The sequence below is a fragment of the Panicum virgatum genome, chromosome 3K (assembly GCF_016808335.1).
Source record: "Panicum virgatum strain AP13 chromosome 3K, P.virgatum_v5, whole genome shotgun sequence".
Classification (NCBI taxonomy): Eukaryota; Viridiplantae; Streptophyta; class Magnoliopsida; order Poales; family Poaceae; genus Panicum; species Panicum virgatum.
Genome location: NC_053138.1, coordinates 21,295,061 through 21,318,202, shown reverse-complemented (window position 1 = coordinate 21,318,202; position 23,142 = coordinate 21,295,061). Strand labels below are relative to the sequence as shown.

The 23,142-nt window shown below is 48.9% G+C and overlaps 3 protein-coding genes across 3 annotated transcripts; 2 read left to right on the top strand and 1 right to left on the bottom strand.

The window, feature by feature from the left end:
- Nucleotides 1–1,350: 1,350 nt before the first annotated feature.
- Nucleotides 1,351–3,732, bottom strand: LOC120698320 (60S ribosomal protein L24). Its single transcript, XM_039981863.1, has 6 exons — nt 3,623–3,732; nt 2,828–2,869; nt 2,586–2,661; nt 2,402–2,503; nt 1,858–2,006; nt 1,351–1,686 (listed from the first exon to the last, which is right to left on the bottom strand). Exons 2-6 carry the CDS (start codon nt 2,836–2,838, stop codon nt 1,539–1,541), a joined length of 486 nt encoding a protein of 161 aa, XP_039837797.1. The 5' UTR covers nt 2,839–2,869; nt 3,623–3,732; the 3' UTR covers nt 1,351–1,538.
- Nucleotides 3,733–14,993: 11,261 nt separating this feature from the next.
- On the top strand, nt 14,994–16,145 carry LOC120698318. The gene is made up of 3 exons (XM_039981862.1): nt 14,994–15,313; nt 15,430–15,491; nt 15,695–16,145. Exons 1-3 carry the CDS (start codon nt 15,031–15,033, stop codon nt 15,821–15,823), a joined length of 474 nt encoding a protein of 157 aa, XP_039837796.1. The 5' UTR covers nt 14,994–15,030; the 3' UTR covers nt 15,824–16,145.
- A 5,675-nt stretch (nt 16,146–21,820) lies between these two features.
- On the top strand, nt 21,821–23,096 carry LOC120698317 (uncharacterized protein At5g19025-like). The gene has a single exon (XM_039981861.1). It carries the CDS (start codon nt 22,003–22,005, stop codon nt 22,696–22,698), a length of 696 nt encoding a protein of 231 aa, XP_039837795.1. The 5' UTR covers nt 21,821–22,002; the 3' UTR covers nt 22,699–23,096.
- Nucleotides 23,097–23,142: the final 46 nt, after the last annotated feature.

Here is a 23,142-nt window from a genome sequence, read left to right as displayed (position 1 = left end):
GAAAGAGGCAGGGAAGCCAGCTGCTGGAGACGAGGCGAGGAGAGGAGAGGTGCCGCGGTGGCCGCGGTGGCGCTCGACGCAGGGATGAGATGCGTTGGCCGCCGTCACACATCACGGACCGGAACGCAGGACACTCAGGGGTTGTTTGGTTCCGGGGATTTTTTTTAAGTCTCTGGAACTTTCTAGTATTTAGAAGTATTAAATAAATATTAATTATAAAAATAACTGTAGAACTCTGGGGCTAAACTGCGAGACGAATCTAATGAAGTATCTTAATCTATGATTAGCGAATGGTTACTGTAGCATAACTGTAGCAAATTATGAATTAATTAGGCTCATTAGATTCGTCTCGCGAAAAAGCACTCAGCTGTCGAAAAACATTTATAAACAGATTTTATTTAATACTATAAAATAGTAAGATTCCTTTTGATGTGATAGAGACTTCTGAAAAAAGATTGGTTCCAAACAGGGCCTCAGGGGCTGGGGCGGCGGCGGGGGTTTGGTCTGCGGGGGGGGGGGGCGGCGCGGCGCGGCGCGGGGGTCTAGTGCCTAGGGTTAGGGGCTTGGTGTTAGTGGTTGGCTGGGCTTCAACAAATACAATAACCTAACATACTTAGGCTAATGGGCTGGCCTATTTTTCGGGTATTTCGGGTATCGGGGCTCAAAACCCGAAATACCCGTATTAATTTCGGGTATCGTGGGCTGGAACCCGGATTAGGGTTCGGGTTTTTCAGGCTCGGGTTTTTCGGATTCTGGCTCGAGTTTTTCGGATTCGGCTTTGGGTTTCGGGTTTTTTGCCCAGCCATAATGCAGTGACACGTAATTTTGAGACGGTCTACTAGACAAACTTCTACAATAACTTGTCTTTGTAATTGTCCCGTAGTTATACCACATTTCTTAATTTGTGGATGAAATAAAGAAATATTTTGAGTTGCATGGCAACAACAACTCATACAATGGTGGAAAGTAGTCTCATGCTCCTAAATTTTAGCCTATGAGGTAGTTATTTTGCGAGACAACCACCTCTTTCTCTCATCTTGCTCTCTCCTTCACATCACCAAAAATCCTATATGACATTGCCTGCCCTTAAGACTGATCACGCATAAACATGGACGCCGTTTTCGCCATAACCGCGGGTCCGTTTCTCGGCACGCGTCTGTAGGCAGCATAAACACGCTTGCTCCACAAAGCTGTATGGTTCAACGGAAAATGCCATCCACTACCACTTACTAAAGATGCTGCACTATTACATGCCATGCTACCAGAAATGATAAGGCACGACAACAGCTAGGGAAACAATGGCCAAGTCTCATGCAAACCAAAGAAGGCCAACTCAACAGAAACAGACAATAAGCATAAGGACGGCAACCATTTTCCCAGATAATAACGAATCCATTCGTTCGTCGTCATGGCAACAACGCTGAAACAGAGCAAGTCTTGCTAATTTAACCGAGGTTTTACAAAAAGAGGCTTTTGTGCGACAGGTAAAGCTCAAGACGGAGCGAGCGGACTAGTAGTAGTAGTAGGGCAACACCCCTTCAGCGCTTGCCGCCACCGCCGCCCAGCTTGGGGCCCTTGGAACCCTTCTGGACTGCGCCCTTCGTCTGCGATTTCTGGGACTTCGCCACCTCAGCCTTCTTCGCCTTCTTCTCGTCCTTGGTCTTCTTGATACGCTCCTTGATCTCACTGCAAGAGTCATGGCAGTTTGAAATGAGTCGAGAGGTATTATGCATCAGTATAGGTAAACCACAGCTTCAGATAACATATTAAGACGGGTTGTATTTGCAACAACAAAACAATGGTTATCATTATCACCAAGTATAAATGATGGCTCAATACAAGTGGTAGAAAACATACCGGAGGGCAGCCTCCCTAGCAGCATCACGGACCTCAGGCTTCTCAGCTCTCTTCTTCTGGATCACTTCCAACGAAGCACCCACAATTGACCTGGAGTATGGCTTCTTGGTGGTGCGGCGCCTCTTCTTGACCGCTTCAGCATGGATATCCTACAGAAAAAATGACAAAAGTATATGCGAAATTCTAGCATCAACAGGAGCATGGACTTAACTGTAGTTCCACACAGAAGAAACAAGCTGCTAGACACATAAAAGAAATTAAGCTCAAGTCTACACAGAACACAATCCCATATTTCAGAAGATGCGAGCTAAATAAAGTAGCTTAACCATTTGAGAAATTGGCAATGCATCTAAATAAAGTAGTATAACCATTTATGTACAGGCACACAATTATGAGAAATCATCAATGCATCTAAATAAAGTAGTATAACCATTTGATCATGAATGGCAACAAGTGATATGAGCCTGAAGAACCAACAGCACTTTGAAATCCACATCAAAACCGAACAGACCAAGCACCATACTTAAGGTGGTCAGTACAATACCTTCTTGTGTTGCTTCCTGTACATTGCTGTCCAGGTAAGCTTCGCAGGCTTCAGGCGGTTGTGGAAGTAGCGCTTGCATTTTGAGTTTGCGAAAAGGAACACCTGTAAAACAGATACAGATACTCTGTATAACCACCTTCTAAGCTTATAGATAATCCTGCCAGTAAATGTATCAACAAATTACCTGAGAGTCAGCACGAATGAACCGGATACCCTTCCCTGGATAAATCTTCTGACCACTGAAACGGCAAAGCTCCGTCCTGCAAGGAGATCATACCATACTTAGCATAATTTTTAGATCGGTAACTCTTACTGCTATAGATTAGTTTAACAGTCTTATCAGACGAAGCATGTAAAATGCAAAGGGCATTGACTAACTAGACCTACGAACTTATTGCAATTGCAATAACAGAAGTAGAAACTTACTTCAGCACCATCTTCTCAGCTTCAAGAAACCTTCACAAGCTTCTGCATATTTTCCACAAAGACAAAAAAAAAATTAAGATCCATGACATGAGCACATGACAGCGCGACTATGCAAGCACAAGACCTGACAAATCTATAACAATGCATTGAGCAACCAATCCATTTTGCTGCCACACAATTATTGGGTTTTGACAGGCAGCAGAAACACAACCAAAGTAAGCACCTGCCGCAAGGGTGCTAACCCTGGTCCATCTCGCACATCCATGAAATAGGCAACTATGCAACGCCAAAGGCCATAGTACCTGAGTGCGTGTGCTTTCAATTCCAATCCGAAAGGGCCTCGCAAAGACCTAGGGAATGAATATGATTCAGAGCTCAAAAGATTAACTGTCGGGCGGCTACTGGCAGCAGAAACACGGAACAAATCTCTGCTGCAAAGCGGGTTCCCTGGTCCGTATAGCACACAAACAAAATAGGCAACCGCGCCATTGAAACAGCCGCAGCGCCTCAGTACCTGTGCCCCGAATCCGTCGCTGGGAAGGCAAACCTAAATCTGCGACGCACACAGCCCAACTCTAAACCCAACTGGATTACCATACCACCCGATGCGTCTCCACGATGCACGCTATGAGCACACCCAACCAAACTACAAGAGCAGCGAATCTAGTGGACAAAACCAGATCACGGAATGGAAACGAGAACCGATTCAGGGACGGTTCGAGCCAGAACAACACGAGGCGAGGCGAGCGCAAGGGCCAGCAAGCACCAGAGGATGGGAGCGGCGGTTGCCCGTACCTTGAGCGGGAGCCGCAGGCGGCAGCGAGGCGATGGGGCGGCGGCGGCGGCGGCGAGGGGGAGGGGGAGGGGAGGGGGGCGAGCAGTGGGGGCTCGTGGCTCCGCGAGGGTTTCTTATGAGCTCGCGAGAGTGGGCTGGCAGGCTGGGCTCGGGTAAGTCGCGAAGTCCAGCCGCTCGCTGGCCCAACAGCCGCTTCGTAGGCTTTAGGCCCAATATTCGTTTTACTCACCTTAGGCCCAGTAATAACACTGTAGGCTTTATATAGGCCTGAATCGCAGTAATATGGGCCGTGGCCATATCTTGTTGATTTATGAGCTTTTTTTTCTATTTCGGATCGTAAAACCACTCCCGCCCGTCTCTTTCCAACTGCAAAATTCCTCGAGTTGAAAAGGCCGGGATATGTCAAAGTCACAGCGGGAAATGACACTTATGGCGGCGTTGTTTAGTTCTCCTAGGTAAAGTATTTAGAATGGAATCTTTTCACATTTAAAACATTAAATATAAACTAATAACAACTATGAGACAAATTTATTAAGATTGATTAATCCATCATTGTCACATATTTACTATAGCAATTTATAATCTAATCGCGGACTAATTAGACTCAAGTGATTTGTCTCGCAATTTATAGATAATTTGTGAAAACTGATTTTTTTAATCTATATTTAATACGTCAAGCATGTGTCCAAATATTAATGTTATTGATGTGTAAAATTTTTAAAGGGACTTATCCGTTTCCAAAGTTTTTAATTTAACGCGTATGGGGGTGTTTAGATTGAGGGACTTCAAAAAAGTCCTAGGGACTTTTTAGTATTTAGAAGTATTAAATAAATATTAATTATAAAACTAACTGCAGAACCCTGGGGCTAAACTGCGAGACGAATCTAATGATGTATCTTAATCTATGATTAGCGAATGGTTACTGTAGCATCACTGTAGCCAATCATCGATTAATTAGGCTCATTAGATTCGTCTTGCGAAAAAGCACTCAGCTGTCAAAAAACATTTATAAACAGATTTTATTTAATAATATAAAATAGTAAGATTCCTTTTGATGTGATAGGGACTTTTGGAAAAAATCCTGGAGCCAAACAGGCCCTAAGTCTTGCCCCGTGCTGATGGTACTAGCTCGAGCGTTGGTTGCCACACAAGTCTATTTTCTGACCTGACCCGTGCTGGTGGTAGGGCGTCGGATGGCACAGCACGCTGAGCCCCCGTCACATCCTGAGTATCTGTCCACCGCGACATTCTGCCCGAGACCGTGTGGCACTATGGTCTATAGGACGACGGACACGCGATCCATTGACCACTGGGCTCGCGACGATCGGTGGAGCCTTGCCGTCACGGCCACGCACGCCGGTCACCCGCAGTCATCTAGTTCCCGAGTGCACCGGTGGATTTTGCGGTTCACCGGGCGCCCAGGCCCGGGGCCACCACCACCCTGAACCCACCGCGAATCTGCGATGCTGCTGGCTGCTGCACCGTCGTTGTCGCCGCCGGCCAACCGCACCGCGAGCGTCCGGCGCCGGTGTTCTCGCCGCCGGAGACGGACGGACGGGTCTCCACAAGAATTTCCACGGATCCCATTCCCAGCGGGATGAGATGAGCTAGGCCACCCGTCAGCCTGAGAAGTGAGAACCCTGCATTTTCGAATGCGCCTCCCCAACAATACGCCGAGTCGTGGGTGCACTTCCCTTTCCGGCCGCAGCAAGAGGGCGGGCGGGCAGCTCGTCGTCGTCGGTCGAGGGCCAGCCGGCTGCCAGTGGGATCGGCGAGACGTCGAGGTCGAGATCTTCGAGCCCGATCCGGCACATGGCGCTGGCCTTCACCCAGACTGACGACCACGCTAGCAGCGGTGGACGCGCGCGCCTTCCTTCTCCGCGCTCGATCGACCGGCAGTCGGCGCCGCACTAATTTTTCCCTTTTTCCCGTCGTGCACGCCGAATACACTCCCCACCGGCGCCGCTCCGCCGGCGGATCCGATCCAACAGGACCGGCCGTGGATTCACACGTGCGCGCGACGGCAATGCAACTCGTCGTCGGAGCCATGGGTGCCAAGTGATCGTCGAAGAAGAAGCTTCCGGTGGCACGCCTAGTCAGCCGGCCACTCCGGCCACCACTTGCATTGGTGCGCCGTGCGCGTTGCTCTCGGCTGGTCCCCCGGCGCGGGCCGCGGAGAACTGCTCGGTGCAGCAGCCAGCAGCCATCGTGTCTCAGCTCGGTCACAGTGCAAGTCATGCAGCGGGCCGGCGGGCCGGGGTAAACCAACGAGCTGCAGCCCGCATGAGGTTTAAAGAGGCACCAAAAACACACGCGCACGCGCGCCCACACAATGCTGGTGTTGTATAAGTGCAAGATCTCTCAAAGTGCCTAGGTCACCACTTGCGGAAAATGAAGTTGTTCAGAGTTTGACTTGGAAGGCGGCCATAGTTCGTTTCAAGCCACCACCGGAGCCAACGTCAAAACGTTGCTCGATGGGCTACAAGAGTTCTGAGACGCTTTCCATCTCGAAATGCAGCGTACGTTTGGTGCGAGTAGTGCCGCCCAGGTCACGCTGCACTAGCTACTGCTGCTGTAGGAGTACACCATGGAGGTTGGCATCCATCGCCAGAGCTTCCAGAGGAACGTACGTGCACGGAGCGGCATGAATTGAACCTGGGGTGAGCCGCTGGGGAAAATATCTATCTAGATGAGGCGCCGCAGCCAGATTAGTGCGAGACCATTTAGGGTGTTAAGAAAGACTTGCGCATGTCACCCTGTGAATGGGTTGGAAACCAAACTCTACCCACACCACCTTATTTTTATGAGAGAAATTATATGAACCCATTCCACCCCAAACCACCACCACACACCAATCCAACCCAAATATTTGAGCTCATAATGTAATAATTATTAGCTAAACTATAGTTACAACACAATAAGAACCCGTTTCTCAAAAAAAATATAGATCTTGTCACACTATTTTGCACAGAGTAGCTGTCAATTATACTGAGTCATCTCAAAAAATTTCGGTCAATTTCGATTAAATTTTATAGTGTGAACACGAGGTTTTAATTCCAGGGTTCGACTCTTGACATGGGGTTCACGTATAGGTCTAGCCACACTGCTTTGCACAGAGTAGCTGCCAGTCATACTGAGTCATCTACAACAAATTTCGGTCAATTTTAATAAAATTTTATAGTGTGAATGCGAGATTTTAATTTCAGGGTCCGGCTCTATACAAAAAATTCATTTCAACCCAACTCAACCCAACTCAAACCCGCATTTACATTCCACCCCACCCTATTAACTAATATAACTCATTTCAACCCACTCAAATACACTCCACGTCAAAACCCAAGCCATTAAACTCATTTCAACTCACACCGTTTGCAGGGTGATGCGCATGCATATCCTAGTGCTGCCTTGCCAACTTCCACTGCTCCGCATGTGGCGTGTCAAACTGAAAGCTCTCTCAACGCAGCAGCAGGAGGAAGGCAAGGATGCATCGTGGTTCACGTAACGTCGGATCGGACACCACTCCCCCAAACTCGTGGCGTCTGTCAGCCACCAACACACGGATCTGACCGTGTGCCTCACTACATGAACGACTGAACTTCAGCATTGGCCTGTTAGCAGTGGCTGCTGCTCGTATGGAATTTTGTATCTAGATGGGATAAGCGTAGCGCGGGATCCGGAACATTTTCATATTTCATCATTTTCATATTTCATCAGAACAATATGTTGACTTATATTTTTTTTGAAAAACCAGCAGGAGCGCTGCCAAATCATTTAAGAAAGAAAAACAAAGTTAAATAGTATATTAGAGAGAAATTACATAAAAATGAAAACACTCAAACTCCACAAGAAAGAAGGATAACATAGCAAACTAAGCCACGCTGGGCACTCTCAATGCTGGGCACTCTCAATGCCACCTGCCTAAATCTGATCTCCTCCATAATGCAATTGAAAACCAAAGGTGCTGTCATTGTTTTGCCTTAAAAAAACTCTCCGGATTCTTTCCTTCAAAATGTTCCACATTGTGTACATGAGCAAGGCCGCAACGTGTCGCCGCTGGTCTTTTGGGATTGGCTGCAATGACAAAGTCCACCAAAGCCCTAACTCCACCCCTCTCTCCGACTTCCTGACAAGATTATTCGACCAGACTTGCATCAAGTGTCAAACTTCCTGTGCAAAGACACAATCGAGATAGAAATGGGCTGCAGCTTCTGCGGCCTCCTAATCGCAAAGGGAACAATTTGGATCACATGGCCAAAGCTCGCTTGATAAGTTTGTCTGGAGTGAGTATTTTGCTTTGCACTAAAAGCCATGCAAAAAATTTGTGCTTGCCCTCAGCACGCTGACTTCTTTGAGTGTTTTATATATGTGAGTAGTCACCTTGTTTAAATTTTTCTCAAGTATCCATTAAGTTTTCTTAGTCTAATTGGGACATTTTTGAAGATTTATTTACTATTTCATAAAAAGATACTAAGTGACTGATGGTTTTTTTGGGGATTATTAATTGCTAATTTATTTCCCGCATCCGGTATTGTCCAAAATAAACTACAAAATCCTAGGCCGCTGGGGAAAAAATATGAAAAAGAACAATAACCATCACCTACTTTAGAAATATACTCCAAAATATTAGGGTGCGTTTAGCAGAACTCCCGGAGTTAATTCTCTACTAAATCTAGCAGGAGCTCTGCCAAATAGTTTTTCAGAAAAAAATGATTCTCTGTTAATTATGTGAAGGGATTCTATAAAATAAACTAAGAGCTTGTTTGGTAGACCTTCATCTGATTCTGATTTTTTGTAGGAGTTGATTCTCTAAAGAGAAGTGATTCTGTGGCTAAAATTGATTCTCATTGATTCTCTAGCATAAAACTCATAAAATTAGGACGGAGAATCACTTCACAGAATAAGGTGAAACTACTTTTTTTTCCAACTTTAAAACCGTCGGACCAAAAAAGACCGGACTCTTATCCTATACCATTTTAATCTAAAAGTATATAAGGATTATATTGGATTGTGAATAGATTACTAGAGCTATGATCGGTTAACACCCTGCTCATTCAATGGTGATGTCATGATTTGAACATGCGAGTCCCCTGCACACACGCCATGTACATGTTCGTAGGGAGTCGTCGAGTTACGGGTCAGCATCACGCCATCATCGAGATGAGGCATGAAGGACAAGCAAGTAACAAAAAGTTAAAGAGTGAATTGCATCACGATCCGTCTGTGCTGGGATGCCCTCACAAATATCTGTCAGCAATGATTTGCTCACGAATTAAGCACGGACGACAGGCTGCAAAATACAAGCTACCAGTTCTGTATCTAGATTTAACTTTTCTGGTTCGTTTTTTCTAAAAAAAGGAAGTCTAAAGATATTATTTTAGATAAAAGAATATGAATATCACAGCTTATATCCAGCCATTATTACAAGTCAAACAGTTCACAAGTGAATGAGAAACCAATCGATACGGCGCCAATAGATTTTTAAACCAATCCATATTTCGCATTTCCATGATCTTATTATAATCAATGTACTTAGTCACCCGTGACTTTGTGTGCTGTCTGTTACCATATCATACTTTTTTACTGACATGTGACTAAATGAGTTCTCTAGCATGCTGCCTGTTGGATATTGAGGTGGCCCTAATACCCACTAAGTTAAGGATCTATCCCTATGACACACCAACTCACTCCAGAGTCGGTCAGCTTCTAGTTACTTAGCATACCGGGTCCTTTTGACGGCAGAGCCGCCTTTTGCTTCCGGGAGGCAGAGCCCACCAACAGATGAAACTGGCTTCCGGGTGACAGCCAACCTTCGATGAAGCCCAGACCCTTTTGTGATCCCGGGTGACAGAGCCAACCTTCGACGGATCACAACTTATACACTAAGTACTTAAGCTTAACCGGGAGACTAACACTTATAAAGACACTTACTTTATTGGAGCAACAAAGTTACAAAGGAACACACACCTTTAAGTGGCTAGCCTAGCACTCACCCTTCTAGCCATACCACAACTCATCTACCTTGCTCATAGATGGATGCCATGGCAAGGAGGAGGGCTCTATTTATAGGTCAATAGGAACCATAGTATTAGGACAAGTGTCCCCCTTCTAGAGAATTCCAAAAATATTCTAACATTTTCAAAATTTTACTTATTACTAATTCTATAGTACTCCATGGAAAATATCTCATTCTTACTTAGTGGAGAATGTTCTAGAGGGTTGCCTTGCATTCCTTTCAATACTCCCCCTCAAGGCAAGCTTCTATCTAGAGATGTCTTGCAGACCACACCAAGTGACTCTCGAAACTTCTCGAACTTTGCTTTGGGAAGACCCTTGGTGAGGATATCCGCAATCTGTTCTTCTGTCTTAGTAGGCACCATCTCAATTTTCCCTTCAAGTACCTTTTCTCTTATGTAGTGATAATGAACTTCTATGTGCTTGGTCCTTGCATGGAATACCGGATTTTCCGCCAATCGAATAGAAGATAGATTATCACAGAAAATCTTTACTTGGTATTCTGTCGGCTGGTGAAGATCCTCCGTTAACTGCTTGAACCAGGTGCTTTCTTGTGCTGCCATTGCCGCCGATCGATACTCTGCTTCAGTACTAGACAATGCCACAGTTGGTTGTCTCTTACTGCAACATAATATAGCTCCAGATCCAAGACTAAAGAAGTATCCCGTAGTTGATCGCCGTGTGCAACTATCCCCAGCATAGTCGGCATCGCAATATCTCATAACCTGGCAGTCTATTGTCTTCTTATACATAATACCAAAGTTGATGGTGCCCTTGACATACCTGAGGATACGCTTGACTGCATCAAGATGAGGCTTATTTGGTTTGCTCATGTATCGACTAACTACTCTAACTAGATAGGAAATATCTGGCCGGGTTAGCGTAAGGTAGATTAGACTTCCGACCAGCTGTCGATACATAGTCATGTCCTCCAAGTCATTTCCTTCATCTTCCTGCAGCCTCACATTGGGATCCATAGGAGTAGATATAGGCTTGCAGTCAAGCATTCCATACATTTGTAGGAGATCCTTGGCATATTTCTGTTGTCCCAGAAATAGCCCTTCCTTTGTGCGCTCCACCTCAAGTCCGAGGAAATGTTTCAACTCTCCAAGATCCTTCATTTGAAAGCGGACTGAGAGATTTTCTCTAGTCCTTTGTATTTCCTCGGAGTAATCTCCCGTGATAATCAAATCATCAACATAGACTAGGACTATTGCTAGTCTTCCTTCCTTCGCCTTCACAAATAAGCTAGAGTCTGATGGAGCGACTTTGAAACCACTCTGTACGAGAAACTCACCGATCTTCCCGTACCATGCTCGTGGAGCTTGCTTTAAGCCATAAAGTGCCTTCTTTAATTTGCATACATAGTCGGGGTGGATCTTGCTCTCAATGGTCAAATGGTTGCTCTATATAGATATTCTTATCAAGCTCACCATGTAGGAATGCATTCTTGACATCCATCTGCCACAAGCTCCAAGACTTGCAAGCAGCCAATGCTAGCAAGACTCGAATAGTTGTGATTTTTTGCCACCGGGCTAAATGTTTCTTCATAGTCTAGCCCATACTGTTGAGAGAAACCCCGAGCAATAAGTCGAGCCTTATACCTTTCAATTGAGCCATCCGAACGGGTCTTTACCTTGTAGACCCATTTGCAAGATATATGCTTTACTTTATTTGGCCTTGGCACTAAATCCCATGTTTGATTATCATTTAGTGCCTTAATTTCTTCCTCCATCGCCTTACGCCACTGAGGACCTTTTGATGCTTCTTCATATGAAGATGGCTCAACAAGTATAGGCTCATCAACAAAGGCAGCATTTGCATACCTTGGATTAGGTTTGATCTTCCTTGTTGTCCTCCGTAGTTTTTGAATAGGCTCTTCAAACTCCATTTGTGGCAATTGAGGGTCTTCTAGTGTCATATGATGTACACCGGTCTTCCATGGGCTCTTGGCTTTCACTGATGAACCCTCTTTATTTTCACTTGGAGTTTGTGCCTCCTCCTCGTCTTCTATGATTTCTTCTGGAACCTCCTCCAATCCTTTAGAATCAGGTAACTCAACCTTTTCAGATGACCACCAAGCAGAAGCTTCATCAAACACCACATTTCTTGAGGTGTGGCACTTTCCTGTGGTTGGATCGCAGCATCTCCAACCTTTTCGTGTATCATCATATCCGACAAAGATGCACCGAATTGCCTTCTTCTAAAACTTGTTCCTTAAATGATCAGGCACAAACACGTAGCAGACACAACCAAACACTTTGAGATGGCTTACCACTGGCTTCAGCTTCCATAGCAACTCATGGGGAGATTTGAAACCCAGCTTTGGTTGAGGTAGCCTATTAATGATATAGGCTGCCGTCCTCATACACTCAGCCCAAAATCTTCCAGGCACATTCTTGGCATGGAGCATACTTCGGCAAGTTTCAACAAGGTGACGATTCTTGCGCTCTGCTACTCCATTCTGTTGTGGAGTATTTGGGCATGTCAATTGCCTTCTTATCTTGTGCTCCTTGAGATAGATAGTGAACTCATTTGACAGATACTCCCTTCCATTATCAGGGCGGAGGCATAGAATTTTCGTGTTGATTTCACCTTCTATCTTCTCCTTGAACTCCTTAAACTTTGTAAAAGTTTCAGACTTCTCTTTCATAAAGTAAACCCAGACGTACCTTGATAAGTCATCAATAAACGTCACCATGTATCTCATTCCTCCAATAGATATTTGCTTTACTGGGCCAAAGACATCTGAGTGTATGAGCTCCAAAGGTGCCTTCGATCGATGCTCTGATTCCTTGTATGGCAATTGATGAGCCTTGCCATACTGACAACCGGCACACACTATATCTGTCCGGATGTCTATTTGAGGAAACCCTTTCACCACTTGTTTCTGCATCATCTCCTTCAATTTATTATAGTTAACATGTCCAAGACGCGCATGCCACAGATCACCGGTCTCATTTCTTCGAGTCTTGTCCACATAAGCAGATTCAGCTGAGAGGACATAGACCGATTGTCTCCTCCTTCCTTTCATGATGGGTGTGCCAATCACCTTTAATTTTTTGAAAATCGCCACACCTTCTTGCCCAAAGAGCACATATTTTCTTTCTGCTATCAATTGAGGGATTGACAATAGATTTTTCTTTAAACCAGGAACATGATAAACCTTCTCAAGTTGGAGTTGCTGAGGACCATACCTTGGAATGACCGCCTTCCCAACATGAGAGATAGATAATCTCGAGTTGTCTGCCATCAACACTACTCTTCTTCCCTTGTAGTCGGTCATATCTTCTAACTTCTTGTCATCATTGGTCATGTGATTAGAGCACCCAGAGTAAATGATCCAGTCCTCCTTATAATTTACTACCGGATCAGTTATTGCTGCAAAAGCAGCTGCCTCCATGTCCTCCTCCAACTTATCTGCTTCAATTTCTTGAGAAAACCCAGTTTCAACATCCCACTCTTCTTCGCTGATGTATGCTTCTTTTTTCTCTTGTGTGGTAGTGGCCATATTCCCTTCAAAGCGCCTCACATTTCCTTCAAAGCGCCTCACATTCCCTTCAAAGCGCCTCCTTGGCAATCGACATTCTCGAGCAAAATGACCTTGCTTACCGCAATTGTAGAATCTATCATTCTTTCTTCTTGGCTGTTGTTGCTGCTGGTCTTCTCGTCCATGGGTTCCCCCTGAAGAACCACTTCTTTCCTTTGGGTTATGCTTGCCACCATCTGACCACCTTGGTTTCGGCTTCCATTGACTCCGATGTGGACCCTTCTTCTTACTTGTGAAGGGCGCCTCCTCCTGCTCCTTTATAGTAATGGTGCCCATCTTCTTGGCTAACTACTTCTGATTAGCCAATAAATTTTCTAGCTCCACCAATGAAGGTTGAGTAGGCCACCCTCTTATTGCGGCTATAAACCCATGATATTCGGGTCTAAGGCCATTGATGATAATTCTCCTCATACGAGCCTCACCAACTTTCTCATCTGGTGCAAACTCGGATATCTCTCGACAGATAGATTTTACTTTTGTGAAATATTGACCAATAGTCAGAGTCTCTTGAAAGATACCTGATAACTCCTTCTCTAAGAGTTGGAGGCGTGCTTCATTCTTCTTGGAGAATAATTTTTCCAGAGTCTCCCAAGCTTCCTTCGGGGTCTCCGTATCTCGTATGTGCTCTAATAGATCATCTTCAATGGTCGTTTTTAGCACAAACATAGCCTTTCCAGCCTTGATGCGCCATTTCCGCAAAGTTTCGGCTCCATCCTTCTTTCCAGAACTATCACCACTCTCTTTTGGTGGAGGCACAATTTCGGTTCCTGCAACAACCTCCCATAGGTCCTGACCTTGTAGGTAGGACTCCATACAGGTCTTCCAATAGCCATAGTTATGACTATTGAGCTTCTTGATCCCATTGCTTGCGCCAGCAAGATCTGCCATGGTGAATGACGCCCAGCGTCAAGTAAGCTTCTTGGTCCCAGACCAATTAGCTTCACAGTCCCTGACTGTGCTCCGGCAGAGTCTCCCCTTAGCGCTTTGATGTAGCACCAAACACAGCAAGCACCCTGTGCTCACTAAAGCCTCCTTTGGACGGTCCCGGACCGCACCGCTCTGATACCAATTGTTGGATATTGAGGTGATCCTAATACCCACTAAGTTGAGGATCTACCCCTATGACACACCAACTCACTCCAGAGTAGGTCAGCTTCTAGTTACTTAGAGTACCGGGTCCTTTTGACGGCAGAGCCGCCTTTTGCTTCTGGGAGGCAGAGCCTACCAACAGATGAAGCTGGCTTCCGGGTGACAGAGCCAATCTTCGATAAAGACCAGACCCTTTTGTGATCCCGGGTGACAGAGCCAACCTTCGATGGATCACAAATTATACACTAAGTACTTAGGCTTAACCGGGAGACTAACACTTATTTCACACTTATTTTATTGGAGCAACAAAGTTACAAAGAAATACACACCTTTAAGTGACTAGTCTAGCACTCACCATTCTAGCCCTACCACAACTCATCTACCTTGCTCATAGATGGATGTCATGGCAAGGAGGAGGGCTCTATTTATAGGTCAAGGGGAACCATGATATTAGGACAAGTGTCCCCTTCTAGAGAATTCCAAAAATATTCTAACATTTTCAAAATTTTACTTATTACTAATTTTAGAGTACTTAATGAAAAATATCTCATTCTTATTTAGTGGAGAATGTTCCAGAGGGTTGCCTTACACTCCTTTCACTGCTAATTGTCAAAGTTGCTCACTCGTCGTGGCAGTCCAAGAAAGGGTGCTGTAAAAAAGCTGCGTCTTGCGGCTCTTGCCTAGTGCCGTGCGGGCCACAGAACATTCCTTCTAAAAAAAGCAGGCCGCACAGATAGAGTTGACCGAGAGGATGCCATGGCCAGCGATCCTGCCGAGTGCCAGCGGCGGTGGTCCAACTATAAAGCCCGGGGGCAGCGCCACCAGCTCAGTCCACCACACCACCCAGCGTCATCTCATCCCCGTTTGCCCGCTGCGAGAATTCCTTTCACCTCACCTCACTCTGAGTCTGAGCGCGCGGCCGCACTCAAGCGAGCGAGCACGGGCGAAATGGCGCGCCACGCCGGGAAGCCCCTCCTCGCGCTCCTCGTGCTGTCCGGCCTCCTCCTCCTCCCGCTCGTCGCCTCCGTCCCCTTGCCAAGTGAGTCTCGGCCGATCGCCACCGAGTTCGGCGCCCATGGCCGGCGCCGGCCTTCGCTCCCTCGTTTCTTTCATTTCTCGGTTGCTGATTTTATCTGTGCCTTCGTGTGATTGCAGGAAGCCTGCGCCTGGGGAACCCGCAGCAACACCCGCCGGCTCTGAAGCTTGCTTCTTCTCAGGTACCGTACCATAGCCGAGAGTTGATTCTTGATTCCTCTTCTCTGGTCTCCTGCCTAGCTCGCTCTCTGTTCTTCTTCCTGATTTTTCACAACTGCTAGCAAAAAAGAACGAATAAAAGATCATGCGTGCTAATCCACCACGTAGAACGGAGCGAGCTGCGATCCTGGTTTGCTGAATGATGACTCTGTGTTTGAGAAAGCAGGAGGCGGCGATGGCGGCGTGGAACCTCGGCAGCAGGCCGGCGGCGAGGATGGCCGTGGAGGTGGACGACTACCAACCGCCCGGCCACAACAGCCGCCATGACCCGCCCAAGGGTCCCGGGAGAGCGTGAACAGTGGGGGGGGGGGGGTGGACCCAAATAATCCTCCATCTTCTTCGCCACTAGTACGAAGTGCTTGCTTGCTTGCTAGTAGTTTGCTCCTGTATTCTAAAATGGTAGCAGAAACGAAATCACCTAGTAGTTACAGAAGGGATCCGGGGGCCGATCGGTGTCTGTCTATATGCCGCCCGTGTGTGTCAGGCGGCGCACCGATCGCCTGGCTGTTCTTGGGTTTGTTTGTTCGTCAGAACTGCTGCGCACATCGGTTTCTCGTGCTGTGCTGGTGTCGAATACACTGCCCCGAAATTATTCAGCCTCCCCGTTCCTTTCCTCCGATCTTGTCATGGATTACAGTATTATTTTAGAGCACTAGTAATTTGAGCGAGTTGCATCATCGACTTAGCGGTGGGGCATGCGGCGGCATCATTGCTCCCTCGGCTCGGCCGCCTCGCGAGTCGCGAGTCCTCTCTTCTTTCTTGTTGCGTCACAGCTGCTCCCGCCGGCCGGCCGCGGCAACAGGGGCGGCACGACGACGTCGAGCTGCGCGCACTGCCCCCCGCCCCCTGTGGATTCTCCTCTCCGTGACCGATGATGACTCGTGAACAGCCTCGGCCGAGCTCCTAGAAAAGAGCTCCGGCCACGGACACGGCCACGGCCACGGCCACGGGCGCTGCCTCCGTGCCGTGCGCTCCGCTCCGATCCGTGACGTGAGGGGCGGTGGCCAGATGCGGTTGCGACTTTGGGAGCTGGGACCTACTAGGGGAAAGAGAGAGAAAGAGAGAGCGACGCCTCGTGTCGTGTCCTCCTCGTCCGATCACGCGCGGCACCCCCCCTCCGGCGCACTGTGGGCTGACAGAGAAACCACAGGGGCTTTGACGCGAGCGCCGCCGCTACGCGCCGCCCGGGGGTTTTGACTTCCAGGGCGCCTACGCGCCCGTGAGGCCGTGATCGCGAGCTGTGCTGCGCAGAAGATGCGCCGGGACACAACGGGTCGCTAGCCGAGAGCGGCGGGGGGCGACAGCGACGCCGCGGTGGCACGCTGGCATGTGGAGGGGGGAGCGCCCGGGCGAGGCGAGCTATGTTGTCGCCCGGCCCATGGCCAACTCGCGCGCGCCCCTCCCTTTACGCCGTACGTGTTGGTCCTTTTCCTTGGAGATAATCGAAGATCCGATGGGCATGGGAATGGCATCCGATGCTAGAGGCACCGTGCTGGATGGTACTGCCACATCTGTTCATGCCAATCGAGAAGGGTGCGCACTTGTGCTGCTAGATGCGCCCACTTGTGTGTTGGCATTTTACCTGGATAAGTCCATGTTCATTAGGGGATCCATAGATTTTCTCTGGGCGGAGTGTCATGAGTCAATATTGAGAGTGAGCTGAACAAGTGTCTTCCTACGACAAATTATTGCACATTAGACGTCTTGGATGGATAATGGATTTACTCCACGTAAGGAGGATGACGAGAGGAGGGAGAACTCATCGGAGCTGAACAAGAACATGCAAACACTACAAGAATCAAAACAATACCAAGAGGTATTGTTGGGCCATTCGCTGTGAGTGGAAATGAATTCCCTACCAACTATCACAGACTAGGAAACGCAGACTAGTGCCCAAATAAACAAGCAAACCCCGTTAGCCACCTGCTGGCAATCGATAAGAAAACGTTGCAAATCTAGTAGTGGTAGGACTTTTGATATAAGCAAAGTAGAAAAAAAAATAGCCAAGACTTGCAAGTCGAAAAAAAAGGAGCACGTGGAATAGAAATCGGGCACCTATGCTAGTAACACAGTCGCATGTACGTGTAGTTGAGGCGGACATACTGACTTAGGAGGTGTTTAGATTCAAGTGCTGATGTTTTAAAGTTTTTTTTAAAGTACCCAGTAGCACTGGGAGTAATGTAAGATTTCAGGCGCCCACGACGATCCTTAGCAGAGTTATTTCATCTTGCTCTTAGTTTCACCTCACTTTGAAGCCTTTGACTTTGAGATTGTTGGGATCTTTGCTTGGTAGATGTCCAAACAGGGAGCATAAACGGAATGTAAATGGCAATAAAAATGGACAATAAATTCTCTAGCAAATAACTAGAAAATTCAACCCTTTATATGGTGGAGGGGAGGGCTATTTATACCCCCAGCCTCGGCTAAGCTATCCCCAAATTGCCCCTCCCCAACTCACTTACAGCCGGTTTCATAGTAAAATTATAAGGTGAGAGGTGCACAAATCCGATCTTCTCACGTGTAGCCGGTTTCATAGTAAAATTATAAGGTGAGAGGTGCACAAATCCGATCTTCTCACGTGTTCACGTTTTACACGAACGCATGTCCCCTTCGAAGGTGTTATCGCCATAAATTAACAGGGTTAATTAATGGGCCGCGAGTGAGTTGGGCTTAATGAAGAAATTAAAGGAGGCTTGCAAATCGGCTCCTGCGTGAGCATTTGGGCCATATGGGCCATGTATCCTTAGATTTAGTTCAGATTAAGTTAGAGATAGAGTCCGATATGGACACGTAAGTTTAGATTGTTTTTCAAGTCTCCGGACTATAAATATATACCCTATGATATTTGTAAAAAGGGAGAACGTCATCACATTTGCAAACAACAACTCTCGGCGCACCGCCACCCCCTAATTCTAGGGTTTCATCCAAGTAAGCGCCATGCTGCCCTGATCGCTTCTTGCGATCAGGGCAGCGTTGTTCTTGCTTTTACCTTGGTATTACTCGTACTGAAGCGTTTTTTATGGCGAGTAGTACTAGTTATCCTGATTTTCGTAGCACGATCTTTAGTAGATTCATCGTGCTTTTATTGCTTATCATCTACGAACATCATGTCATTTTTGCGCGATCATGTTTTAATCTTATACTAATTCTTGTTGTATGGAATTAGTCGTGTAGAGATGACACCATGCTTCTTTTCCATCTAGTAGATCTAATCTGTTATGGTTTGTTCTTATATTTAAGAATCGGCGTAATATCTGCTAGGTTAGGCCTTGCAAACGGGTTGGATGATCCGGTGATGTATTAGATACTTTGCCTTAGTCTTAACAGGGAATTGATCCGGGAATCGGCTTTTGCTTGTTCTTAGGCCTCTATTCTGGTTAAGGTTTAGTTATTTATTATGCTCATTAGGCCCAATTACGTGTAGGATGTTCCGATTTAGCAGTGAACATTTTACCGTCGTGGATTAGATTAGCTATATTCAATTGAAGCAGCTTTACAGTTATTTGCTTTATTCATTACCATCTGGATATGCAGATCCAATCTGACACCGGGACTCGATCGGCTCTTTAACTCCGATGCAAGAGTCGTCCCGGGGAGCCGACCACGGCTCGGACTAATGTTTACACGTGTCTGTGCTTGTAGGCAAATCGTCGCAAGCGCGTTCGCACCTTCCTGATCGGGTATAGGTCAGGTGGCACGCCCTGCGTCTTAGCCAGCCGCGGCGTGTGCCAGGATTGCTGGCCGTTGACGAGGGAGCAGTGCCTGCCAGCGCCCCGGCGACCTCCCGGCTCTTCGTGTTGCCTGTCGCTACTCGCCGGTGGGTTTTGACCGACAACAGAAGGTCTCGGCGTCTTCCGTTTGGGTTTGGCCTGGCGTCCGAAAACCTTCGATCTTTGTGATCCTTCGCGGGTCTTGATCTCCACGCCTGCGCCCCTGAGCGGTCGATCGTCACCTTCAGATTCGAAGGTGAGCACCTTGTCTGCCAGCAGTTCGGCAGATGCTCTTGAACCTTCGGGCTTGTTTGTTGCCTCGCATCAGAGCCATGCACACAGGTTAAGAGGTGTTTTTTGAAGGCCTGGGGCCACCTACGGGTGCGACCCCCGAAGGTCCAATCCCCAAGAGATCCTTAGAGTGCAATAGTAATGTATACAACAATTTATTGGAAGAGCTATTCCGTATACAAGATCTTTTTAAACAGTGATGAATATATAAGGGTTTTAGGGGCGTTCATGTTTTTTTTTCGTCCGAGTGGACCAGCTGAGTATAATGTTCATCTTTTTTTTTGCGTATTGCCAATTATATTATAGGTTGATAATCCGTCAAAAGAATTATAGGTCGATAAGATGTCTAGAGGAAGAACCGGATGTTGTATGTAGCTTTCATCTTCTCTCTCAAAAATTCTGAAGTGTCCCCAATCTGACGATCTGTGGCTGCGTGGACGAAGCTTTTGCACCTGGAATTATTGGAATCCTGTCTATCGTTAGCGCAAGCTACGCTGCCGGTGCACGGGGTAGCGGGGGCCCTCCTCCCGTCCCGGGGAGAGAAGCGTACAGAGGCGGCGCTGTCGTTGGGCGGCGTGACGCTGCCCCGCCCGACCGGGACAGCCAGATTCCCCTACCCTACCCGACCCGATCCGCTCATCCATTCCATCGACGACGGACGAGCAGCGCGTAGGAGCGTAGCTTTGCTCGGACGCTGACGCACGGACACGACGGCCTCACCCTCCCCCTCTATCCTTTGACTTGAGCTCGCAACACGGATTCGCATGCCAGGGCAGCCGTGATCTCCCTGCTGCAAGATTCTACTCCGTCGGTGCTTAGCTCCACGTGTTGGCGGTGCGCGCGGCGAGGGGCCGAGGGCTATCCGCGCCGCGCGCTTATCCATCCGAGGCGGCCGGCCGGCCTACCCACTCGCACCGGTCGCGCGCGCCGCCGACCGCCATGCGCCATGGTCGTGGATGGATGCGCAGATCGGCCTTGGCTCCTGACCTAACAACCGCATCTCAGCAAGGAGGGGGGATCGAAGGCCGCGTCTGCAGATGCGTCGCTCCTATCAACAATCTCCTCGATCGACCAGCATATATTCCAGATTCTAACATATCCGCCGCCGTTACGTAGAGACAGAAGTTTTCTGCTTCAACATACACTAGCATATCGTCTTGAAGTTGAAGCTTAGCTTCCCGAGAGACCAACAGGTGCGCAGCGGGCCAGCGGCATCGATGCCTAGCTGCTTGATGAGATGGCCGTGGGTTCTGTGGTGCTTTGGCCTTTGCTTTCCAGGTCGACGCATCCGCCGCCGGGCGCCGGCGAGTGGGGTGGCGACACGCGGGGCGAGGTGGTGGCGTGGCGGTGGATACGGGCGGTAAAGCGGTCGCGCTTTTCGCCTCTCCTCCCCCTATCCGAGAGTCCGCCGTTTCTGACTCCGAGGCAAAGGTGCCCCGCCGGAGACGGGGTCGTCGGTCGATCTCGTTCTCGTCGACTCGAGGATGCCGCAGGAGGAGGAGGAGTCGGAAGAGAATCATCGATCGATCGAGGTTCGCCAAGCCGCCAACAGCTAAGATACGTAGCCAGGGAAAAGAAAAAGGACAAAACCCGAAGGGCGACGGAAAAAAAGTGTGGGCCAGTTCGTGTGAACGTCTCTGTTCGGCCTCGTGTTTTGCTCTGCCGTGTTTGGCCCAGTAGCACACACATTCGTCTACTGGTGAGCCCATACACTTAAAGGGGCCCATTTTCCGGTTGACGGATTGATCACTTTGGGGGCCATCCATGTCTTAATTTCATGACTTTGACTACTCTTCCTCCTCCTCCTTGTGGGCCTAAACTCGCTGGGCTGGCTGGCTGGGCTGGATGCTGCACCAGCTGCTGTGCCGTCCGTCCCCACCGCCTCCGTTCGTACCTGATGCCGTTTGGCTGAGCCCCCATGTGAAACTCCTAGGTCTATATGTCAGTGGGCGTTCACAGACTAAACTGACATGTGCATCGGTGAGAGAGCAATTTATCCACCAGCCCAGCCGGTTCCGCCAGCCGAACGATGGGGTATAAGCCACTCAGGCATTGTGGGTGATTGCATCAGGCAAATATGAACCAACTAGAAACGTGAGCGGCCGCGACCTCGCAGTCGCAGACAGGCGATGCACTGAGATGTCACATTGGAGATCATTGTATGGTTACCTGAGATTTAACTTAATGTCAAAAAAAGCTGAGGTTTAACTTTATAGCAGCATCAGCTGTTGGAAAATGTTAACGATTTTGTCATAGCTTCAAGATCGCAATCGCCTGCGACGACGCGCGGCACCGCGCTGACGCGAGCACCGGTCGGGCTCGGATCGCGCGCCCGGGACGGCTCGGCTCCCACCGCCCCACGCGGCCCCGCACCCAGCCCCAGATCGCGATCCCAAAATCCCCATCCATTTCGGCACCACCCTGCCGTGCCCGTCGCCGAACCACCGCCACCGCCACCGCCACCGCCCGCGCCATGGCGGACTGCCGCAGCCTCATCGAGTTCCTCCGCGCCTTCGACCAGCACCGCCGCTGCGGCGCCCCCTCCTCGGATCCTTCCTCCCCGCGGCCACGCCGCGCCTCGCTCTCCTCGTCCCCCGCGCGGTCGCGGGGCCGGGGCCGGCTCTTCCCCGCCCTCTGCGACCACGCCCCGCTGGCCGTGGTCGACGCGCTCGCGCTCCTCGCGTCGCTCGCCGCGCTCGCCTTCCTCGCCGCGCCCTACGCGCGGATGATCGCCGCCGAGGCGCGGGACGCCGTCGCCACGGTGGCCACGCGCCACCCGGCCGCGCCGTGCGTCCCGCTGGCCGCGGGCGTCGCCGCGGGGGCCGCCGTGCTGGCGTGGGACGCCGCCGCGCACCGCGCGCGGAGGTGCGGCAGGCCGCGGTGCCGCGGCCTGCGCAAGGCCGTCGAGTACGACATCCAGCTCGAGACGGAGGAGTGCGTGCGCGGCCTGCTCCCGACACCGCCGCCGCCGCACGCCGGGGGAGGCGGGGCCGCGCCCGCGCGCCCGGCGTCCGAGATCGGGGACGACCACCGGGAGCTCGAGGCGGTGCTCAGGAAGATGGCGCCGCCCAACGGCCGGACCGTGCTCATCTTCCGCGCGCCGTGCGGGTGCCCAAAGGAGAGGATGGAGGTCTGGGGCGCCAAGAAGGTGCGCCGGATCAAGAAGTAGGGAGGCTAACCAACAGCCAATGGCTCTCCTCTCCTCCCATGGCGACAAATAATGAGCGAATCATTACCGTGGCTGCTCCATCGCAAATAATTACAGTTTCTGCATACATAATAGCATTACAATTCCCTGCTCTTGTAGCAAGTATAATGCGCTTAAGGAGAGGAATAAAGGGAGAGGTAGATACAATGTCATCGACGACCATTCCTTGGATTATGCAATAAGTGGCTGTTGCCTGTTCGTTATATAAATAAGCGCAGCAGAGATAAATCCTTTTTGGTTCCTTGGAAACTCGTTTATGCCATCTGAATGGGCACATCTTGTTACTTAATATACTGGTTTTACTCTGTGTTACTAGGCAATGACTGCTAATGATGATGGCTATTTGGAGAAATTGCTTTCATGCCTATTGTACTTTTATATGCCCATCTAAATTATTACCCTGCA